This window comes from Hevea brasiliensis, chromosome 8, assembly GCF_030052815.1.
Source record: "Hevea brasiliensis isolate MT/VB/25A 57/8 chromosome 8, ASM3005281v1, whole genome shotgun sequence".
Taxonomy (NCBI): Eukaryota; Viridiplantae; Streptophyta; class Magnoliopsida; order Malpighiales; family Euphorbiaceae; genus Hevea; species Hevea brasiliensis.
The window spans coordinates 1,886,937-1,909,053 of record NC_079500.1 but is presented as its reverse complement, the minus strand read 5'-3'; the positions used below and the strand labels follow the sequence as shown (position 1 = coordinate 1,909,053).

At 32.8% G+C, this 22,117-nt stretch overlaps 3 protein-coding genes across 3 annotated transcripts; 1 reads left to right on the top strand and 2 right to left on the bottom strand.

Moving 5' to 3' along the window:
- The first annotated feature begins 7,293 nt into the window (after window positions 1-7,293).
- LOC110635707 (uncharacterized) lies at window positions 7,294-8,114 on the top strand. Its single transcript, XM_021785136.2, has one exon. It carries the CDS (start codon window positions 7,669-7,671, stop codon window positions 7,873-7,875), a length of 207 nt encoding a protein of 68 aa, XP_021640828.1. The 5' UTR covers window positions 7,294-7,668; the 3' UTR covers window positions 7,876-8,114.
- A 1,215-nt stretch (window positions 8,115-9,329) lies between these two features.
- On the bottom strand, window positions 9,330-12,832 carry LOC110635737 (uncharacterized). Its single transcript, XM_058150912.1, has 6 exons — window positions 12,021-12,832; window positions 11,866-11,921; window positions 11,493-11,545; window positions 10,847-11,365; window positions 10,290-10,464; window positions 9,330-9,771 (listed from the first exon to the last, which is right to left on the bottom strand). Exons 1-6 carry the CDS (start codon window positions 12,166-12,168, stop codon window positions 9,619-9,621), a joined length of 1,104 nt encoding a protein of 367 aa, XP_058006895.1. The 5' UTR covers window positions 12,169-12,832; the 3' UTR covers window positions 9,330-9,618.
- A 100-nt stretch (window positions 12,833-12,932) lies between these two features.
- Window positions 12,933-17,855, bottom strand: LOC110635738 (E3 ubiquitin-protein ligase BIG BROTHER-like). Its single transcript, XM_058150913.1, has 8 exons — window positions 17,559-17,855; window positions 16,503-16,960; window positions 15,744-15,972; window positions 15,335-15,369; window positions 15,077-15,130; window positions 13,827-13,954; window positions 13,357-13,465; window positions 12,933-13,254 (listed from the first exon to the last, which is right to left on the bottom strand). Exons 2-8 carry the CDS (start codon window positions 16,641-16,643, stop codon window positions 13,204-13,206), a joined length of 747 nt encoding a protein of 248 aa, XP_058006896.1. The 5' UTR covers window positions 16,644-16,960; window positions 17,559-17,855; the 3' UTR covers window positions 12,933-13,203.
- Window positions 17,856-22,117: the final 4,262 nt, after the last annotated feature.

Here is a 22,117-nt window from a genome sequence, read left to right as displayed (position 1 = left end):
GAACTCGAAATGAGAATTCAGAGTTCCACACCACAGTACTACTTTCGGCTTTTGGGTGGGCTTGAAATTACGGGTACTTTGTGTTTGCTATTAATGTTTATGCTGCTGTTTATCTCAAACATGTTAAATAAAAATTACTTTTAAATTAAATTTAATATATTTTAATCATAAAATTCTAAAATAATAATTTTTTTAATTTTCTCAATAATATGATGCTTTTTTCAAAAAGTAAATTAAAATCAAAATTTCATAGGGACACTTATTCAAACTATAATTAAGTTCTATTAAATTAGATTAAATCACAATTTCAGTATTTAAATTAAATTAAAATTAAAATCGAACTAAAATTAAAATTGAGCGACTATATCTTCTAATTTTAAGATTTGAACATTTAAATTAGAATCAATCTAAATTGAACCAATGGTCATTTTTAAGTGAATTTATTCCTATTATTGTTTTGTTACAATGAAATAAAAAAAATATATTAAATAAAATCATTATATGCCTTGAAACACAAATTATGAAGTCATCCTAATAAAATTCAGTTCAAACTAAAAAAAAAAAAAAATCAAACTGATTTAATGGTAAAATGTAATTAGATTTTTTAATAAATCGATTCGATTTGATTTTTAAACTTAAAAATTTTGGTTTATTATAATTTTTTTTAATAGTCAATAAAAATAATTGAAATGAATAGTTTATTTTTTTAAATTAATTTTATGAATCTAAAATTAAAATAAAAAATATGAAATATAAATGAAGTTATGTCTAAAATCTATTCAAAAGAAGCTAAAAAAATGATTTTGATTTAGTTAATTTATTTTTTTTCTCTCATTTAAGCTCCGTCTATTTCGTAGAAAATAATTTATATATGAAAAATATTTTATAAAAAAATATTTTTTATTAAAATATTTTTCGTTATTTAGTTGCAATATTAAACTAATGAAATATATCTATATCATATTTGTATAAGTATTTTCACATTTTAGTAAAATTATTAAAATTTATAAAATAAAAAATAACAGAGAAAGTCATTTTTCTTAAAAATAACTTAATTTTTCTTTTAATTAGAAAAATATTTTCTTTTAATTCATTTTTTTAGTGTTCGAGCACAAAAAAATGTAGAAAATATATTTCAGAAAAGAGGCTAATATCTACTATAATTTCCTCAATCATTTGATATAGTTGAATGATTAATCAGTTATAAATGGACAAAAATCTGTCAATTAAATGAGAAATTGGAGCCTTTTCTTTGATTTTTTTTTTATAATGATGTAATATAAAGTATAAATACAAAGTTAATCAAGCTAAGTCCCTAATAATCAAGCAAATGCCCTAGTTAAACTAACAGTCATATCTCATGTGGTCATATTTACTCCAAAAAAACATATGATAGGAAGATAATTGGGGTTTAATTAAGAAATTAGTCATGACCCAACTTATGGGCCGGATCAACACTAGGATCTAGGCCAGCCTAAAGCCCCCAAGGCCCGTAGTAAGCTTAACTATTCCTTATCCCAACTCTAAGGCCCATTTGGGCCCAATTTCAAGAATTCAACCGGACAGAGTCCGGCCATAAAATGGATATTTCAACGAGGAGTTTTTGACTCACCCAACCTATAAACATAATATGTAATCAATTGGGGAGCTCAGCTCACCTTCCACATATTCAAATGTCATAAAAATAAATGGGAGCTCAGCTCTCTCATCCAGTCCATCAACATGTATAAAATAATAAGTTTACAGGTCCAAGATAACATTTTATATTACAGACCCAAATCAAATAAATATTTTCTAACACATGCGGAAATTCTAGAATTAACAGGTTTATACAAACATTAATAAACAACCTGCGAGGGAGAAAAGCAGGTTAACCTCACAAATATCCTCCTGTGGCCTGGAAAAATATTGAACAGGAGTGAGCGTTCGACTCAGAGAGTAAAATATCAATTTTAACCATAATCTCTATAGCTATCTAAAGCTAATGCACCATGTAGAGTGAAATGCAACATCAACAATATTTTCACATCATAACAGCAAAAAGGTAAATTTGGAGCACTCACACACTCAGTAATATCAATCATAATATATGAGAGCTGATCCCCTATACAGCTCTCTTAAATCCAACCTGTGCCAGCGAAGAATTCAAGGCGGACTTTCGCTTAATAAACCAAATCGGGGTCCTAGCGAAGAACTCAAGCCGTGACTACCCCCGAAGGATTGGATCCCAGCGAAGATCTCAAGCCGTGTCTACTCGTCCTGTCCATAGTCAACACCACATTACACGCACGCACACTGCTCCAAATTACCACAACAACATACATGGCATTTTAATAGTTGTGAATGCAACATAAAACGTGCCTAGAGTTTAACTACATAGATATATACATATAAGTGATGCATGGGCATGCTTGAACATATAATAATATCAAAATTACAATTAAAATTAATATTTTACTCACAGACTTGACAACAGTCACCGTGGCGGCTAGGCGGAGGAAGAAGGCTGTCCCGGCTCATCTGACAATTTTATTATAATTATTAAATAAATTTGACTCAATACAAACTAAGAAAAGACCAAATACATCCTAAGTCGTGCCGAAAATCCGACAGAGTCTCCCCTGTACCTAGGACCTACCCAACCTGCAAAAGGGCTCAAAACGCACTTCTATATTCACCAACCATACACCCACAACTCAATCATATCACACAGTCCCTCATGGGCCCATCCAAACAGTCATCAATCACAATATATAAATTTACAGTTTAGTCCTTATAATTGATCATTTTTGTAAAAAACTGCCCAAATAAGCTCTAAAAATTCTAAAACTTTGCCCCGCGGTCCTTAGCAATATTATTAGGCTATTGCAAAAAGAATCATAATTTTCTGAGCTACCAGGAATATTTTATGAATTTTTAATCCCATTTAAGTACTAGAAAATTATGAAAAAGCAAGGTTCGGGTTTACCTATGCCGATTCCGACTTCGAGGACGCGCTCGGGACATCTGAAAATGGTGGGGTAGCCAAAATCTCGATCCAATTCGAAGAATTTTTCGGTAGTTGGCCTGTCTGGCCGGAAATTCACAGACCCGGACAGCTGTCAAATTTCTACGAATTGAAGATACCTACACGAAGCCAACAACACGGGGGTTAGCACATAAATTTTACGAAATTTTCTAAGCTCATTTAATGCTCGGAAAAACACTACGAAGTTCCGTGGGACCCACCGAAAAATGGTGTCGAAAAAATTTGAAATTTATATTGCCACAAAGCTCTCGACGAGTGGAGCGCTCTGGTATTCTCGATTTTCTCGTGGGGTTCACGGTTTGCGAGAAATCTAGCCCAAAAATCAAAATGGGTTAAAACTTCCCGGACAAAAATTGGACAAACCGCTCGATGGATTTCTGTGTTCTTGGTGTCTATGGAAAGCTCTTGACGAGAAGATGTTGTTTGACACAAGACCCGACCCAATCGGTGGCCGGATCGGCCGGATTTCAGCGACGAAGCGTCACATGCGTGTAGGGGAGGGGTTTGCGCGCGTTTTTCGGCTGCCTAGGGCGCCGGTCGGTTGTGGGGAGTTGGTGGGACGGCGCGCCGGCGAGCTGGGGTGGCGACGGGTCGGCGAGGAGAGGAGGGAGGAGAGAGAAAACGGGAGAGCGGGAGAGAGAGAGAGAGAGAGAGAGAGAGAGAGGGGGGGGGGGGCGGAGAACGCGCGCGGGAAGAGGAGAAGAAGAAGAAAAAGGAGCCGGCCTGATTCCGTCGGTCCAATCCGGTTGGTTCGATTCGGCCGATTCGATTCAGGATACAAAATTTTAAATTTTTACTCTTCCTTGGGACCAAAAATGAAGCCCAAAAATTCCAAAAAAATTATAGAAAATTCAGAAAAATTCGTAGACTCCAAATATATTTTTAGTTTTACCACGTGATCTTTAAATTAATTTTTAGAAATAATTAAAGTTTTTATTTTCGAAAAATCGAACCTGATTTCTAAAACTCGAAAAATTTCAAATAATTTCCTTAAATTTAAATAAAATAAAATTTTAATATTTATCCATAAAATAATAAATTTAAAAATTAGGGGTGTTACAAATTATATGTATAATCTTTTGTTTAAACCAAATATCAAGAGGGAAAAAAGAGACCCAAAAGTCAAAACAAATAATTGTCTTGAATTATCAAGATTGCCCAATTCAATTCCACAATTATGCACTAAATTAGCCACAATCATTGCATAAATCTTTGAAATGATTGCTAATATTTTATGTTATCTTAAGTTAATTGGCAATAATGAAAGAAAATTTTGATCTTTTTTAATTATTGTGTGTGGTTTTAATTTCTTATCAATTTGAGATGAGTAATTAACCAAGTTTGGCTTTCTTCTTTCCCCTTTTTTGGGTGGTAAGTGTAATCATTCTTTTACACCTAATCGCCAGCTAAACGTTACAATTACACTAAAATAAAAAAAAGGGATAAATTACTATTTAATTTCTTAACAATGTTAAATTAATAATTTAATTTTTGTATTTTAAAAAAATTAATGAGTGTAAATATGTATTTATTAAGACTTATTTAATGTAATCAATTTACATCTATTAGAAAAAAACTGTTAAAAATTATATGATTCTGTTTTTTACATTTAATTTTGTTAATAATTTGGTCAATTTATTATTTTTTTGTCAATTTAATGGTTAATTAATGAATTAAATTAAAAAGTTAATTAACATGGAATAAAAATATTAATAATGATAAAAATTTAAAAATATATAATTATAATATAAATTTGAGCTTAAAATAACTGTACCCAGTTATATATATAATCATCTCTCCTTATTTAAATACATAAAATTAAAATTAAGACTTCATTTATTTTGTGCTTATTTTCTAGAGTTTGAAGCATTTAAAAAATGGTAAACAAAAATTAAATCATTCTTCTTTAATTGATTTATTTTTTTTAAATAAAAAAATTATTTTTTAAATTTTAATAATTTTATTAAAATATATAAATATTAATATATGTATAATATAAATATATAATATTAATTTAATATTAAAAAAATAAACATATTTTATTAAAAAAATATTTTTTATATAAAATATTTTTCACAAAATAAATAAACCTAAAATAAAATATTTTCACATATTGAAGAGCGTGGCTAACACTTGCATTGTCGTCCATATGTCTATCAGACGTAGAGGTAGAGGTCCACACTTATTTATTGTATCCATATGCGACACCTGGTATAATTTGTTGCCTCAAATTTTATAGGCGCGTGTAATTTCAACTCTCCAAAAGCCAAATATAGTCCTTTGAGAATGTTAGTTTGCAATTAAAATAATTTTCAGAACTTTAAATTTTTAAATTTAATAAAAATAAATAAATAAATAAATTTTATTAAACTTGAATTAAATTTAAAATTTTATATTTATAAAAATAATTTTAATATTATAAAAAAAATCAATTTCATCACACTTTCTTTTTTTAGCCAATTAAAATAAAGAATAAATAATACTATAATTTCATCAAATAAAAAATGTATATAAAGTAATTTAAAGTTAAAAAATTCAGCAACCCAATTGAAAGGAAACACTATGCTAATGCAATCCCTAATTAGCTATATGAAGCCAAGATGTGAGGGAAGGTTACGTCTATATTAAGGATCAATCAAAATTCATGTGATGGGTTGAAGAAAATAAAAGAATTTCATGTGATGGGTTGAAATAAAAAATAAAAATCATGTGATGAGTTTAATCTTTTTTCTCATGTATTCATTGAATTTTGATTTTTTTTATAATTATTTTATTTTTCATTTATTTCATATAAAATAATTTATCTGTAAAAAAACATTTTTCATAAAAAATAAAATTTAAAAAATATATATTAATTTTTTTTATTATTTTTATAATTCTACATCATTAAAAAAAATAATATTGGTAAAAGATTAATAATCTCTAGAGAAACAGTAGATTTTGGTTTAAACTAAAAAATTAAGTCGAACTGAGTTAATTCGGTTCAATCAATTTGATTTTAAAATTTAATCTGTTCGATTCGATTTATAAATTTTAATAATTTTAGTTAATTGGTTCAGATCTTTTATTTTTATAAAAAAATAAAAAAAAAAACTGAATCGAACCAAAATTACTAATATATATATACCTTAAGATTTTTTAGTTTTAATTTCTAAGTTTTTTTTTTATGTTTTTGTTATTGAGATTTAATATTGAAAATATAAAATTTTATAAAATTCAGTTTGATCGGTTTTAAACTGAACCGAATCAATATTTATCGATTTGATTCGATTCGATTTTCTCTTAATAATCAGTTTGATTCGATTTTTAAAATTTTTTATTTTTGATTTTAACAGTTCGATTCGAAACCGAACCGACCTTTTACACACCCCTACTCTAGACACCCTCTCCTTACAAGTTAATTTTCAGCGGTAAATTTTACTTAAGTGGCCTATACTCACACGGTGATTATCATTATTTTTTCGTATCATTACAAGCAACCAAGTGGATACATAGATTATTTTTTTCAAAATTTGAGGAGCATTTTTTATGATTAGAAAAATAATTTTCGTATAATATTTTTATTTTTTACTCATAAATAATAGAAAACATAAAATTATTTTAAAAAAATCTATATTTTTTATTAAATAAACGGAATCTTAAAACTCTTATAATTTAATCTGAGAACATTTGACCTCAAGTAAGAAGAATTTTTATGCATTACAGAAATCAAAATTCAGGGACAAAAGGGTGAAATTAAAGCTGTGGAAGTATGTTGTTTTTATTTGAGAATTAGGGTTGGGGATGATCGGAGCCATAAGGTACACTGTGTTCCACTAGAATTGGTGGAGTTTGTGGAGGTGAAAACATCAAATAGTACAAGAGATTACATTAATTTGCAACAATTTCGAAGAAACCAGAGACCAACTCTCTCGCCTGTCAACATTGAGCCTTCTCCCCACGCTGCCAAGAAAAATAAAAGGAAACAGCACAGAAATTCACTGGTCATTAAGTCAACAATGAGCTAGAGATGAATGCTTTTCTTTTCATAATTTTTTTTTTATTTTTTTAAATATAAAAAATTAAGTAAAAAATACATAAATTTTTTTCCTTAAGAGTTTAACATAACCTTTTAAAAATTAATGGGATAAATGAAAATCAGAAAATGAAATTTTTATTAATAAAAGAAAAAATAGTCAAATAAGATGGAAGAAACTGACTTGAAATTCCATTTACAATAAAATTTAAAGAAAAAAAAATCTCCAAGAACCAATCCTTAGCAAGTCTACCGATCCTCACCAACTACTAGTCCCGTACAAACACATGTTTCTGTTCTTTCTTATAAATATTTCTGTCTACATCTTACCATTATCTCTGTATATATTAGCATAAATCTACAATTTTGCCTTAAACTTCCTTCAATTTCTAGAATTCTTCTCTCTCTTTATCTTCCATTTTCTTCTTCTTTTCTCATTTATGCTTACCCTTTGTATTCCCAAATCTTCCCTTTTACTTTTCCAAGATTTCATCAGCAACCCATATAAACCCTTTATATCTCACCTCCCCCCTCTCATTCTCTGCCTGTAATATCTCAGATCAGGGGCAAAAAACCCACAAAAATCTGTTCTTTGGTTTTTTCGTTTCTGGGTTTTGGTTAAATTATGTTGCAGCTGTTCTTTACGGTGGCTTTCTCTGCAGTGCCTTTGACTCTTTATATACCACCAGTTAGGAGCTTGAATCATTTTGTGGAGACCATGGAAGATCTGTACAGGGAGTCTAGAGAATATACTAATAGAGTTTATCCACGTGCAAGGCACTTTTGGTCTAGGTTCTTGGATCTCTTGCTCTGCAATTTGAGGTTAGATTAATTAGGAAGGATCTCTTCAGTATACATTCTCTTTTTTCTTCTTCTCTTTGGTTTAAATTTGATGGTTGATTCCTGGGTACCTGTGCCAGGAGTTGTTTGTTTTTCTTGGTTGTGTAATTTTCTTGTTATTGCGGGCTTATATTTCTGCAGAAATCTGTGAGCTTTGCCTGGAGAGTGGAGATGTTATTGTATCAATAAAGGATAGTATTTTCTCTCTCTATAGAATTCCATGTGAAATTAGGAGTTTGCAGAGATCAGATTTGATTTTAGGAGATGAATGAACATGATGCAGAATTTTAAAACTTTAGATTTTTTTTTTTTTCATACAGTTTTAGTTTTGGTATTTCTGCCTCAATATTGGCCGCAAAAGTAGTGCCATTTGCAAGCACATTACATGGCCATTTTGTCAATATTTGCATCATTCTATCCACAATTTTGCGAGAACCCATACCTAAAGTTTCCAACTTTAATACATTATGAGCAAAAAAGGTAGAAAAAGGTGCTGCTTGTAGCTCTCTCTCTCTCTCTACAGGTGTATTGTTGCCCTTTTTGACAGGGAAAAGTGAAACATATGTGTATTTTTATATATAAAAATCATAGTAACAAGGGTAATAATTTGTCCTAATAGCAATGATAAATGAATGAGATGAGAAACTATTTTACAGATGGGTTTTGTGAGTTAAACAAGTGAAAGATTGGGAAAGCTTGTTTTTTACTTGTTAATTTTCAATTTTTTTTAAGAGAAAATGGATATGTTATGTGATTAGCATGCAAGCAATGTTTGCAATCATCCAAACGAGCAAAACTACAAAAACTAAAAACAAAATGGAGATAGCATTAAGGTATCTTGTATCTTCTTTTCTAGTGAGGACAGATACAAGCAATAGAGGATATATGGATATGCATCTGGGTTTGTTCTTTTTTAATATTTTATGCATTGTGCTGTCAAATTTATCTGATTGCTTCCCTCATATTTGTCTACATAAACTCATATGTATCTCTATGTGGGTTGTAACATTTGGCATTTAGCTATTGTTGCATCCTATCCAAATTGTTGATATCAAGACAAAGAAAAGGGATGAAGACAAAAAAAAAAAAAAAAAACTTACAACCTAAGATTTCCTAAAACAAAAAGCACACCGCATTAAGGTTTTCAATTGAGATTTTGCTTTGGAACTGTTATGGCAAATGTCATTTAGTTCTGTCATTTCCAAATAAGGATTTGTCATTTCAAGATGTGAATTTCATCACCAAGAAACAAAATTGCTTGCATAAGTTCAACCGATAGCTGGTAATGTAGACAAGCACTCGATCATTAAATTATTAATCCACAGCTACAAGCATCTCGTTTTTGCATAGAAGAGTACTACATTCCCTCAATAAACGTGTTCATGGAAAGCAACAAATAAAAATAATATCCAATATAAAAGCAGAAAGGACCATTAAACAAGAAGATAAAAGAAAAAGGCTGATGATTTCTTTCACTTGTGATTTGCTTTAGTTGTAAAATTTGTAGGTAAAAAATACACTAATTTATTTGCTCAAATGAATTCCAGTACAATTGGATGATTAATTACAGTTTCTCTCATTGACATCAAAAGAATCTGAGTAGGGACCTAGGATCTTAAGGTTTGGGTCTATGAATAAGAAAATAAATGAAATGTGATGAGTTTCAACTGGAGGATAATGAAAGAATGGAAAGAATGAATGAATGAATTTCAAATAATTGCTAAATCAAATCATTTTAGCTGGACATTGTGCAGGGCTTCAGGAACCAGAATACATCCAAAGCTTTTGTTTCTCTTCCATCCACAATGGAAAAGTTTCTGCCTTTGTCCTCAGTTTCCTCCTTTGCCACTTCCTTACTCTGCTTCACTTCTTGAAGAATGCCCCTCTCCTATGCACAGTTCACAACAATGTTAATATGCTGTCAAGCAAACTTTCATAGAAGCAGAAATGCAGACTGGACTAGAAAATCATTTTTGTTAGTAATGTGTGAATTAAGTTTCCTCTCGTTTTTCCAAGCTGAAGATCATCATCACACATTAGGGGACAACTAGGTATCATATGAAAGAAAGAAGTACAGTCGACTTAACCACCAGACTATGTCCACTCTGCAGTATAAGAGTGAAAAATTGCAACATGAACTGAACTGATATATAGCTTGGATCTACTACATTACTACATATTTGGATGCAAGGATGAGTTTCAGGTTGAAACCAATGAAAATGTGGTTGTATGAGAATCTTCCATGCTCTTCACTAACTACATAATGTTTAGCAAATGCATTGAACTCTTCTACCTTTAAATTCCTTCTAACCTTCCTGGGTCCACCTATATCTATATTGCCCACAAACAAAAAGATCAATATATTGTCAACACCACAAAGAAGTATGAACTAGTTGCATCGCATACCATAAGCCTGGATTTCGAAGCCTTTGAAGGGGTGGTTTTGGTGGGTGAGCGCGTGGCAGAAAAGCATTGAGGAGAAGGAGGATTGGTTCGAATTTGCAGCAAGCGCCCCTCTCCTTTGTGCCTTACATTTTCCAAATTTAGAGGGACAGGAATGTTCTCTGCATCTTCATTTAATCTACACAATAATTTAATAACATAAGTTTAGCCACACATACAATTACCTAAATGAAAGGCCTTTTCGTATTGCTACGTGGTGGAAAGTTCAAAGCTAGTTTAATCTGCACAACAAATGTGTCCATTTTCAAATAGCTAACACTTTACACATGCACGCTTGAGTAATATTCAATCATAGCTTTGTTCAAGAACTATTAGCGTATACTGTTGAAATTTCAAAGCTTTTGGAAGAATCCGAAAATTTTGCTCATTCCGATTCAACCCCACAAAGTATAAAGGCCAGATCCATGAATCCTTAACATGAGCAAATATCAGTGTATTTATGCATGTGCAAACAAAAACTTGACAGAAAAGCATGGAAGGACCAGGAATGTTTAACTTACTTCTTCCTCCTTTGCTTCTCTTTGACACTTCCTTTCTCAATTCCTTCAGATTTGTCCTTCCCTGATTCAAGCAATGGCTTCCTCTCTTTCTCCTTCACATCCACCTTCCCCAAAGCCTCTCTAGAACTCCCGTTCACCACTGCCACATCTTTTTTCTGCCTCAACTGACTCTCCTTCTCATTCAACTTCTCATCACACACTCTCTCCCTTGCCCTCCTTGCTATCTTCTTCAATTCATTGCAGAACTCACTAATATGACATAGTATCTCCTTCCCTGCAAACAAATTCCTGGCCGATAACGTGCTCTTTAGCCTTGGTGCCTCATTGGTTTGAAATATATCATCAACTGGTTTCTTCTTCTCAGCGCTGGATTTGGTCATTTCTTTCAGGAACTTAGCTTGGTAATTTGGTGGTGTTGATAAATTTGGGTTCTTGTTTTCACTATCTTCGCTGAATTTGGATCTATCACTATATGTAAATGAACATTGACTTTGCCCTCTCCTCTTCAATTTTGCATCTCTACATACAAAAGGAAGAAACAAGAAGTGAACTTTAAATGATTTTTATAAATCTTGAACATCTTATTGATGAATTAAATGATTATAATGGAATGCTGAAAATTAGTTCTGGATTTCTTTGTTGGTACCTTGGGTTCCCGTAGCCAAAAGGGCTCTTAGATTTGTCAGCTGAGCGTAAAAGCTACAACACAGCAATTCAACAAAAAGATATGAGACAATCCCTCAATTGAATTGGATTTATTCATTGTTTGGTAACTGAGAATAGCATGGAAAAAAAAGAAAAAATAAAAAAGAAAAAAGAAAGCAAACAAAATTTCGAGACCCATGTTCTATATTGTTTCAGAATCCTCAAACAAATGAAAGATTTTTCTATAATTAAGAGTACCATGTCTATCAGTTTCTTTGTCTATCCGAAAAATTCCCTCAACTTCCCACGTTTTCTCAGTGACCAAACATTGTTAAAGAAAAGACAAAAACATCAAAGAAGATGAGGATAGAAACCTTTGAAGCTGGAGTTGTTCTAAAGAAATCCTCAGCTGTCTTTGGATGGTTACAATCTGCAACAATAAAAAAGAGTGTAAATCACTCCACAGAGTGAAGAAAAACACTACCAAAGTTAGATAAATGAATGAAGGGACAAAAAAAATGATACAAACCAGGTCTACAGAACCAGGCATCATCGTCTATGAAGTCATCTCCAGGGTTCAAGAAATCAACCCATTTAGGTGCGTTTATATTCTCATATAAATTGTCTTTAACAAATATAGACTCCACTCTTTTCCAATCTATTTTTGCTGGTTCCATTGTAAAGAGAAGAACTTTACGAGAAAAAACGGAAGACCCAGAAATCTAAAATGAGATTGCAGGGTTTTGAGAGAGAAACAGACTCTGAAACCGAGGGCAAGATTTACTAGATACTGTTCATGTGTCAGAACGTAACGTTTAGTAGATTGGTGGGAAAGAATCAGAGAGGAGAATGACCGAACGTTGGTGGGTCTAACTAGTTTTGTGACCGTTGGGGGATTTTTGTAATAAATTAATAATTAGTGTTGGTTTTGGAGTTTAGACTTTAGCTAGGTTGCTTTGGGCAGGTGGATCCGTCTTGCAAGTAATGGTTCCACGCGGTAGCACATAGCTGATTATAGTGCACCCATGAAGCTGTGTGACACGTGGCTTAGATATAAGAAAACTGAAGATCAAGATTGTTATTAAGGGTTTAGAAGCTTTCGGACGTATGGATGGATGGATTTTTTTTTTTTCATATTATTTTGAAATTCATTCAAAGTTAAAACTTTATTTTATTTTCAATTTAGAGATTTATATTTTAAATTTTTTACAATTCAGGTATTAGTTTATGTGTAGCATTGATATTACACAATGTGACGCTAATATTAACATATCACATTAGGCATGACATTGATATCATCATGTCACGTTATTGAAATCATACGACCCTTTTCGATTTCGATTTACTTTTGATTTTAGTTGGATCAAATTTAACAATTCAAATTTTTTAATTATAAAAAATTTAAGTTTAAATGGGATCAAAATCAAAGCAATTTTATTAATTTTTGTTCTAGACTGAACAGATGGTTTCAGTTCCAAACCGGCCTATATGTTTTTCTCTGCTAAACAAAAACTTCGAAGGAGAATGAGGGAATCACCTTAGTCCTTGACTAACCCACCAGAAAAAAGGTGACCATCCCATAATTATAAATTTTGTGGAGGGTTGATGTATGCAGCCTTATCCCTATATTTTGCAGAGAGGCTATTTCCCTAGAACTAGATCACCAGAAGAGGTAGAAAAAAGAGTGGTGAATTTCTTCTGTTTTGATCTTTTTAATGTTTTGATTCCTCGCCAAATACTTCATTGTTGCAAACTGTACATACCTGATAAAACAAGTTAAAAACAGTTTGAGATGGATGCATTTATCAGAGGCTGCATATGCAGATTTCTGAATGGTTCTTGCATTGAAGATGACATTGACTGACCTTGTTGATACCAAGCCATTTGGTGATGCATTCAGAATGGTACACGTGCCGACATGGCAGCTTCATTTGCTTGTCCCCTCTTTTGTACCTCATCTGGCAAATAACACATCTATTGCAATTGCACAAACAATAACAAGAAAACCGTAAAAACCTAGGAATGAATTGAAGAAGAATGAAAGATTAATGGCAAAGAGTCCGTAAATGAGTCCAAAACAACTCAATATTGATGTTTCTTCATACACAAAAACAAAATATCAGTGCATGAAATGGAACACAATCTAACCAGTCCAGGGTAGAACATTCTTTAACATTGTTCTTGAACAGATTCAACTTCATATAAAGTTGACATCCATGGTACAAGACACGAGAAAAAATTCAACAGAGTAAGTTACTCTCTAAATCCTAATCTTATAGGTTTACCCCAAATCTCACAATCTGCTGCAATAAAAAAAAAAAAAGCAAAAGTTTACCTCTCCCCAGGCTTTTTTCTAGAGAAGAAACTTCCAAACTTGCATTCTGAGGTTGGAAGCAAACTAATAAGTTCTTGTGACAGACCTCTACTTTGTGCTTCTACTGTCTCACCTAAATCAGGTAATTCCTGTGGAACAAAAAACAAATAGCTTATACATAACGTCCCTGTGAGCTTTGGCAATTAAATACTGTCATTTCTCGGTAAAATTCAATAATGAAAGATAAGGACTGAGAAATTCACATATATATCAATATTGACAACATCCAATTTGAAAGGGAGATAACAAATTCTCAAAAGAAATTTTACAAAGGTTCTGCTGGCCCCTCAAGATAGGCAAGTTTTGACATGTTTGTGCAACTCTAAAAGCCAAGCAAATGCCCCTTGATAGTAGTATTCGTTAATCTATTTCTTTGCATGGAAAACTGAACTGTTAATGAGAATACTCATGATGCTCTTCATTTACAGTGTGTACCAACTTCAAATTAAAAGAAGTTGGTAAATGATATAGCTCATCCCGAAATGACAGCAAAACTGCCACGAGCTTTGTAACCCAGGCCCTAGCTCGCTTGGACCCTATCAAGATCACCAATCATCGATGACCGACGGAGATCCCTTTGATGGACTTCGGCACTCGGAACGAAGCTATCCCTTGAGCTTGGCCGTGTGCACAGCTTGGGCTCTGCAAGAAGCGATTGATACTAAAAGAGAAGTACACAGCTGAAATCACGGAGCAATATCCATAATAAGCGCCGGACCCTTAGGATTGATTAGCATTTAGCACTTACCACAAATAACGCCAGTTGCTATAACAAGACAGTACAAAGAGATGAGAAGGGACAGAGAAGTTGCTTTTTACATCCATCAACATACACCCATTTCATTACTTGATTCAGAGATCTCTTTCACTCTCTAACTTGAGCATAGGATTAATTGATTGCCATTGAGCTGCCGACTTCACTGTTCTTGTGCAGACTACAGGCTATCCATTAAGGGTGACCCCGGAATCCATAGTAGCATCAATAATAATCCAATGGGTCGCAAATGCTTGGTCTAGGTCATAAATGATAGTTCAGTAAGTATTTTTGAGGACAATAGTAAGTTGTGAGAACCAACAGGCCAGCAACACCAGCCCTACCAAACTGGATTGTACTTAACCCCAGATTTTACACCATCATGGTGACAATATCAAGCGCCACTATCAAAATAAAATGCAACTCATTGCCAGGAAGAGAACAGGACAATTTACACAAGGCAAATCTCATAGGTCATGTTAGCTGGATCGATATCATCTTGCCAAACACCCTGCAAAAGCACAAACAACCTGAACGTTTAATTAATTTTTAGAGAAGAGCAGACCTTACCGCTAAAATTGGAAAATGCAAAGTATTAGTGTAATGGTACTTCAGGTTGTAAATAACAAATTATTAGAAAAAATAAAACATTAATCACATTTCAGTAGAAAAATCAGTTGATATGCAAAAATGCATCAGCAAGAGAGTTTCATGCCTGAGGACTATCACTGCCTGAATGATTTGTGATGCCTGCAAAATAAGAAAAAATTTGAAATGATCTGAAGTACAGGGTTAAAAAGTAGACAAAAAGGAGAAGAAATCCTATAAACTCTTAATTGATATACATGTTTATAAAAAATTGACAAGGGGGAAACAGCTTCTTTCTACCATCAAGCAAGTAATTTATATTCAGGCTTCTCACATAAATTAAATTAAAAAAAAAAAAAAAGAAGAAGCCCTTTCGCTTTCAAAACATATCGAAAATCTACCAATTACCAAAAAACTAAAATGTAAGAAATCCTTGATGAACAAAGGAAGGCCTCAAAATCACACAAGTTGGATAATCAACTGGCCAAAGTTGTAAGGAAGGGGGAAAAAAATAACAATAGCAGAAATTTACTAACATTCTTCTGGTAGAGTGTGCACACTGGCAACTGCCTCTCCCTCAGACTGTGTACCTGCAGATGTGGGCTCTTGCACGTTCACCACTGAAGGGTATTCCCAGGCTCCCCTACCAACATCCATTCTCGATAAATTATCATATACCTCATAAGGATTGTAATAAGAGGCACTTCCTGGGCCAGAAAATCCATATTTATACACATTCATGTTCATTATCCAATGTGCACTCCCCTGAACAGAATGGGAGAAAAAAGGTCATAGAAAGATGGCAAATATGAGGTCACCTGTGAACTAGTAACAAAATATACACAGCAAGCCTAAAACATTGTTACAACACCTAAGCATATAAAAGAATTAAGCAAATATTCATCTATCGCATAGTTACATAACCATGGGATATAGAGAAACGTTGCAGGGCATCTAAATTACTTTTAAAGTTGATGAATATAATATAGTTGAATAAGCACCTTGGTAATAGCTTATGCTTTTGAAGTAGAGCTTGATGAAATATATGAGTCCATCTCAAAAGAAATTGGCAATCAGAATTCTCAGTTCAAAAAGTACCCACATTACACAACTCTTATGCATTTCATACTGAATTTATATTTTCTTTTCCTTTTCTTTTTCTTATTTTACACTATAGTGCCCTCTACAGCAGTTTGCATTCCTATTCATCTGCAACATGGATCTAACTACTTTTGGATATTTTTGACAATCTTTCAGACAATTACTTTTGGGGTTATTTGAACTGGAACTAATACCTGATCATGCACTGGTCCAGTGTGAGCATAATGTACAGGCACATGTGTCAGTCCCTCAGAGAAGTCCATGAAACTTTCTGTAACAGTATAAGGAAAGCCAGTGTTTATGAAATGCACCTCCATTTGTCTATTCCCGTTCATTGTGAAGGCAGCCCACTACTTTTTTCTAGCTGAAACAAAACAAAAGAAAGATGGCTGCAATTCCACAAAAATTAACATCACCAAATGACCACCAAAATGATATCAGTATTTAATTCATAATGTCTCAATAATGGGGATATAGGGAGATGAAATTCTCTCTCCCGCCCCTGGTAAAGGGTGAAAAACAGAATTCATCTTTTTATAATGACAATAATTATTATTATAAAATCCAATTACTTTACTGAATCTTACTGACATTTCTTTGACATACTTTAGAAGTTCTTGCAACTTATGAATGCAAGCCAAATTCCATTCTCCTGCAAAACAACAAAGAATTATAATTCCAACTATAGGAAGAGATTAGGAGATAAAACGGGCAAAAATTCTCATATTTCAGCCGAATGCGCAAAAATTTCAAATTTCTTGCTCACCCTTTGGCTAAAAATGAAAATGCAGGGCAAAAAAAAGAAAGAAAACAAGAGAAAATCTTTGAACTTCCACATTTAATTGACGGGGAAAATAAAGGACTTGTGAGCCTAAAACCAACATTCTTCACTAACCACAGCTAATCTCTCACTCCATGACAACTAAAATGAACCGCAAAATACAAGAAAATTTAACTTTTTTTTCCTCTTTCTCAGTAACCAACCAAACAAAGAAAACAGAACTTCTGATACTTTTTTCCCCTTATCTTTTTAACAAATCTGTACTTCGGACAGCAAAATCTCTCCACCTTTAGACCTGCAAAAACTCTCCAAGAAAATCTAATGAAGAAAGGACTTAAAATGAGAAAATGTTAACATTACAGCAAGAGGATACTAGAACACCATTAACTGCCATAATCAGCAATAATGAGCAAAAAACACAGAGAGAGAGGGAAATAGAGAGAAATTGTAAGGAGAATTTGGAACTTACATTAATGAAAACTGTAAGTAATGCCTCCATTAGAATTAATGGAGAGATTTGGAACGAAGAAAAGAGAAGGGATGACAGGAAAAGGGTTGAAAGAGGAGAGAAACAGACAATGGGAAGAAAGCTCACTCTCTATCTCTCTCCCTCCCTTTGTGTTTGTATGCGAAGCCTTTTCGTTGAAAGAAAGAGAGAGAGAGCATAGAGTGAAAGTGAAAGTGAAAGCAGACAGTTTCGGTTAGATTTCACCCATCTTCTCTAAACTCCACTTGTTACACAAAACCATGTGCTTCGATCTGGTGCTAACTTTGATGCATATGATGATGTCCGAAATTAGAAATTTTAATATATAATATAAAATTTTTTAAATACTAATTTAATAAAAAAATAAAGCATTTATAAGTTATTTTTGTCAATTTCTTAGTTATTTTTTTCATTATAAAAAAAATAACAATGAGAAGAGAGGGCTTTCATTTTTTTTTTCTCAACATTAAATCTAATCTCATTCATGGCTTGGATGAATTTCCCTGACAATCACTAAACTTTGTTAATTATTTCATTTTAGTTATTACACTTAAATTTATTTTAATAAAATTATTCATTTTTTAATTTTTTTTATTAGTAATCACTTAGACCAAATTTAAATACAATCTCCATAAAATTTGATAAAAAAATTTATCTCCTTGTTATATTATATCAAAAAACTAGAGAAAAAAAATAGATTTTAACTCCATACCATTTTTTACATTTACTAATCTCTATTTTCAAATCCCAAATAAATGATAAAAGTTTTGCTAGATATTCAGAATGTGATTGGGTGACTACTAATTAAAAAAAAATATAAAAAAAACAAATGATTTATTAAAATAAATTAAAGTATATTAATTAAAATAAAATAATTAATAAAATTGAGTACTGCAACTATATATTTACTTCAACATTTACGTGTCTGACTTAATCTTCCAAACATAATGAGTGATTCATGTCATGAAAATCAATTTGCAAGAAAATAAATGACAAGAAAACACAGAAACCATGTTAAAGATTTTAATACTAAGTTGTAGTGCAACTTTATTGTCTTCTATTCTTTTTAGTTGAAAAAATTTGATGTATTAACTAATTAAAAATGTAACACCCCGAAATTTTAATTTTTATGAGTATTTTAGTATTTTAATTTTATTTAAATTTTAGGAATTTTTTTAGATTTTTCAGATTTTAAAAATCGGGTTCGATTTTCCGAAAATATAAACTTTGATGATTTTTAAAAATTAATTTAAAGACCACGTGGCAAAACTAAAAATATATTTGGAGTCTACTTATTTTTCTGAGTTTTCTGAAATTTTTTCGGAATTTTTGGACCTCGTTTTTGGTCCCGAGGTATAGTAAAAATTTAAAATTTTGTATTCTAAATCGAACCGGCCGAATCGAACCGGACTGGATCGGACCAGTCGAATCGGACCGGCCTTTTTCCTTCTTCCCTTTTTCTTCCTCGCGCGCGTCGTCCATCTCCTTTTTCTCTCTCGTTTCTCTCTCCACCCGGCCGATCCGGCCACCAATTGGACCGGGTCTTGTGTCCAAAATCATCTACTCGGCGAGAGCTTTCCATAGACACCAAGAACGCCGAAATCCATTGAGTGGATTGTCCGATTTTTGCTCGGGAAGATTTTAGCCCATTTCGACTTTTGGGCTAGATTTCTCGAAAATCGTGAATCCCACGAGAAAACCGAGGCCACCAGCACGCTCCATTCGTCGAGAGCTTTGCAACGACATAAATTTTGAATTTTTCCGACACCGTTTTTTGGTGGGTCCCACGGAACTTCGCAGTGTTTTTCCGAGCATTTAATGAGCTTAGAAAATTCTGAAAAATTTATGTACTAACCCCCGTGTTATGGGCTTCGTGTAGGTATCCTCGATTCGCGGAAATTCGACAGTTGACCGAGTTTGCAAATTTCAGCAGATGCCGTTCTGGAAAAGTCTCGAATTGGATCGAGGTTTTGGCTAGCCCCATTGTCGACGTCCCAGCGTTCCCGAAGTCGGAATCGGCAAAGGTAAACCCGAACCTTGCTTTTTCGTAATTTTCTAGTGCTTAAATAGGATTAAAAATCCATAAAATATTCGTGGTAGCTTAGAAAATTACGATTCTTTTTGCAATAGTTTAGTAATATTGCTAAGGACCGCGGGGCAAAGTTTTATAATTTTTAGAGCTTGTTTGGGCAGTTTTTGCAAAAATGATCAATAATAAGGACTAAATTGAAATTTTACATATTGTGATGGATGACTGATTTGATGGGCACAGGAGGGTGTGATATGATTGAACCGTTGATATATGGATTATGAATATAGAAGTGCTTTTAGCCCTTTGTTGGGTAGGTCCTAGGTATAGGGGGACTGGATTTTACGACTTAGGACGTAATTGGTCTTTTCTTTGTTTGTATTGAGTCGATTGTATTAAATAAATGTAATATGATTGTCCCTTCTTCCTCTGATTGTCGTCAAGTCTGTGAGTAGAATATTAATTTTAATTGTAATTTCGATATTATTATATGTTCAGCATGCCCATGCATCACTTATATGCATATATTTATGTAGTTAAACTCTAGGCATGATTTTTGATGCATTGATAAATGTTAAAGTGCCATGTATGTTGTTGTGGTAATTTGGAGCAGTGTGCGTGCGTTGGCGTGCGTGTGATATGGTGTGGACTATGGATAGGACGGGTAGACACGGCTTGAGTTCTTCGCTGGGACCCCGATTTGGTATTTAAGTGGAAGTTCGAGCTGAGTTTTTCGCTGGCACCAGGTTGGATTTAAGAGAGCTGTATAGGAGATCAGCTCCCATATATTATGATTGATGTTACAGGGTGCGTGAGTGCTTCAAATTACCTTTTTGATGTTATGATGTGAAAATGATGTGGATGTTGCATTTCACTCTACAGGGTGCATTAGATTTAGATAGTTATAGAGATTATGGTTAAAATTGATGTTTTACTCTTTGAGTCGAACCCTCACTCCTGTTCAATATTTTTCCAGGCCACAGGAGGATATTTTTGAGGTTAACCTGCTCCCTTTCCTCGCAGGTTGTTTATCAATGTTTGTGTAATTTTATTAACTCCTAGAATTTCCGCATGTGTTAGAAGTATTTATTTGATTATAGTCTGTAATATTATTATCATGTTGGACCTGTAAACGTATAATGATATGCATGTTTGATGGATTGGATGAGGGAGCTGAGCTCCCATTTTATTATTATGTTGATGAGTATGTGGAGGGTGAGCTGAGCTCCTCAATTGACTATATATTGTGTTTACAGGTCGGGTGAGTCGAAAACTCCCCGTTGGTAAGTCCATTTTATGGTTGTTTTCTTGAAATTGGGCCCAAATGGGCCTTAGAGTTGGGTAAATGAATAGTTAAGGCTTACTACGGGCCTCGAGGGCTTTAGGCTGGCCCAGGTCCTAGTGCCGGTCCGGCCCATAGGTTGGGTCGTGACAAAAAAAATAGTTTAATCATTAATAAATTTTAATTTAATTATTCTAAAATGATTTTGGCAACTAGTGCTTGCTTTTTTGCTGCACTATTACAGAATCACCAGAACCAGATGGCTCCTTACAGACAATAGTTACAAGTTGAAATTTTTTGAGGATTAAAATATTGTCTCAAAATCAAGAGCCTTGGTTAGGTAAATTGTAATGGCAGGTTACACTTTACACGTCTCAGTATGCCCTTTTGTTGTTGTGTATATCTGTATCAAGATTCAGTGAATAAAGAGTAGCTCTTTAGCTTAGAGTATGCAAAAGGTCCATCCAAGTTGCGGAGAGTGGATGCTGAAAATCTCATGAGGCCAAGAAGGCCTGGTTTGCAAGCAAGGAATTTATATTTCCTACCATACACCTGTGCTGGAGATGGAAAAGCTAGTCAAAAATAGAGAAAAAGATGATAAATTGGGTATCTTATACAAGTTTTAGTTTATTCCATAGTGATATTGTCGGAGTCAGCTTCATTAAAGCAAAAGATTAAGGTTATCACAAGCTTTGACACACTCAATCTTATAATATGATATGATTTGTGTATTTGGCATTTCTCTTGCAAGAGCTTTACTCCTCACATCTTTACCTGATTTTATGGCTTCCGTGAATAAATTATTTGTAAACATATAATTTAATTAAATGTCCATAAAATTATATTTATTTTTATTTTTCTTAAAATAAATTAAATTCTTTTATTTTAAATATAAAAATTAATAAAAAAAATCTATTGAATTAAATTTTTCTAAAATTTTACATTTCAGACAAGTAGTGTATCTTCACAATTGCTTAAAATTTGTGTCAATGGTAAAGATATTTTTATTTAATGCAAGAGAATCAACACTTACTGAGAAAATTTTCAACTTCAACTTTTATGAGGTATTAAATTTTCAAATATTAACTGTTACTTTTGATTCCTTGGAAATCTATCATCCACGCAACTAATGATGGATAATTTTCTTATGCAAGCCATACTAGAATTTACTGTAACTATTGCAGCAACAGCTAAAGCATAGACAATTCCCTGTGCTAAATAACACCCAAC

Coding starts and splice junctions, on each gene's coding strand:
- LOC110635707 (XM_021785136.2), top strand. CDS start 7,669: ATGTTGCAGCTGTTCTTTACGGTGGCTTTCTCTGCAGTGCCTTTGACT.
- LOC110635737 (XM_058150912.1), bottom strand. CDS start 12,168: ATGGAACCAGCAAAAATAGATTGGAAAAGAGTGGAGTCTATATTTGTT. Junction 10,465..10,846: donor GAGAAGCAAAGGAGGAAGAA/GTAAGTTAAACA, acceptor ATTATTGTGTAG/ATTAAATGAAGATGCAGAGA. Junction 9,772..10,289: donor CTTCGAAATCCAGGCTTATG/GTATGCGATGCA, acceptor AACTGTGCATAG/GAGAGGGGCATTCTTCAAGA.
- LOC110635738 (XM_058150913.1), bottom strand. CDS start 16,643: ATGAACGGGAATAGACAAATGGAGGTGCATTTCATAAACACTGGCTTT. Junction 15,973..16,502: donor CTGGACCAGTGCATGATCAG/GTATTAGTTCCA, acceptor CATTCTGTTCAG/GGGAGTGCACATTGGATAAT. Junction 15,131..15,334: donor CAGGCAGTGATAGTCCTCAG/GCATGAAACTCT, acceptor GTGCTTTTGCAG/GGTGTTTGGCAAGATGATAT.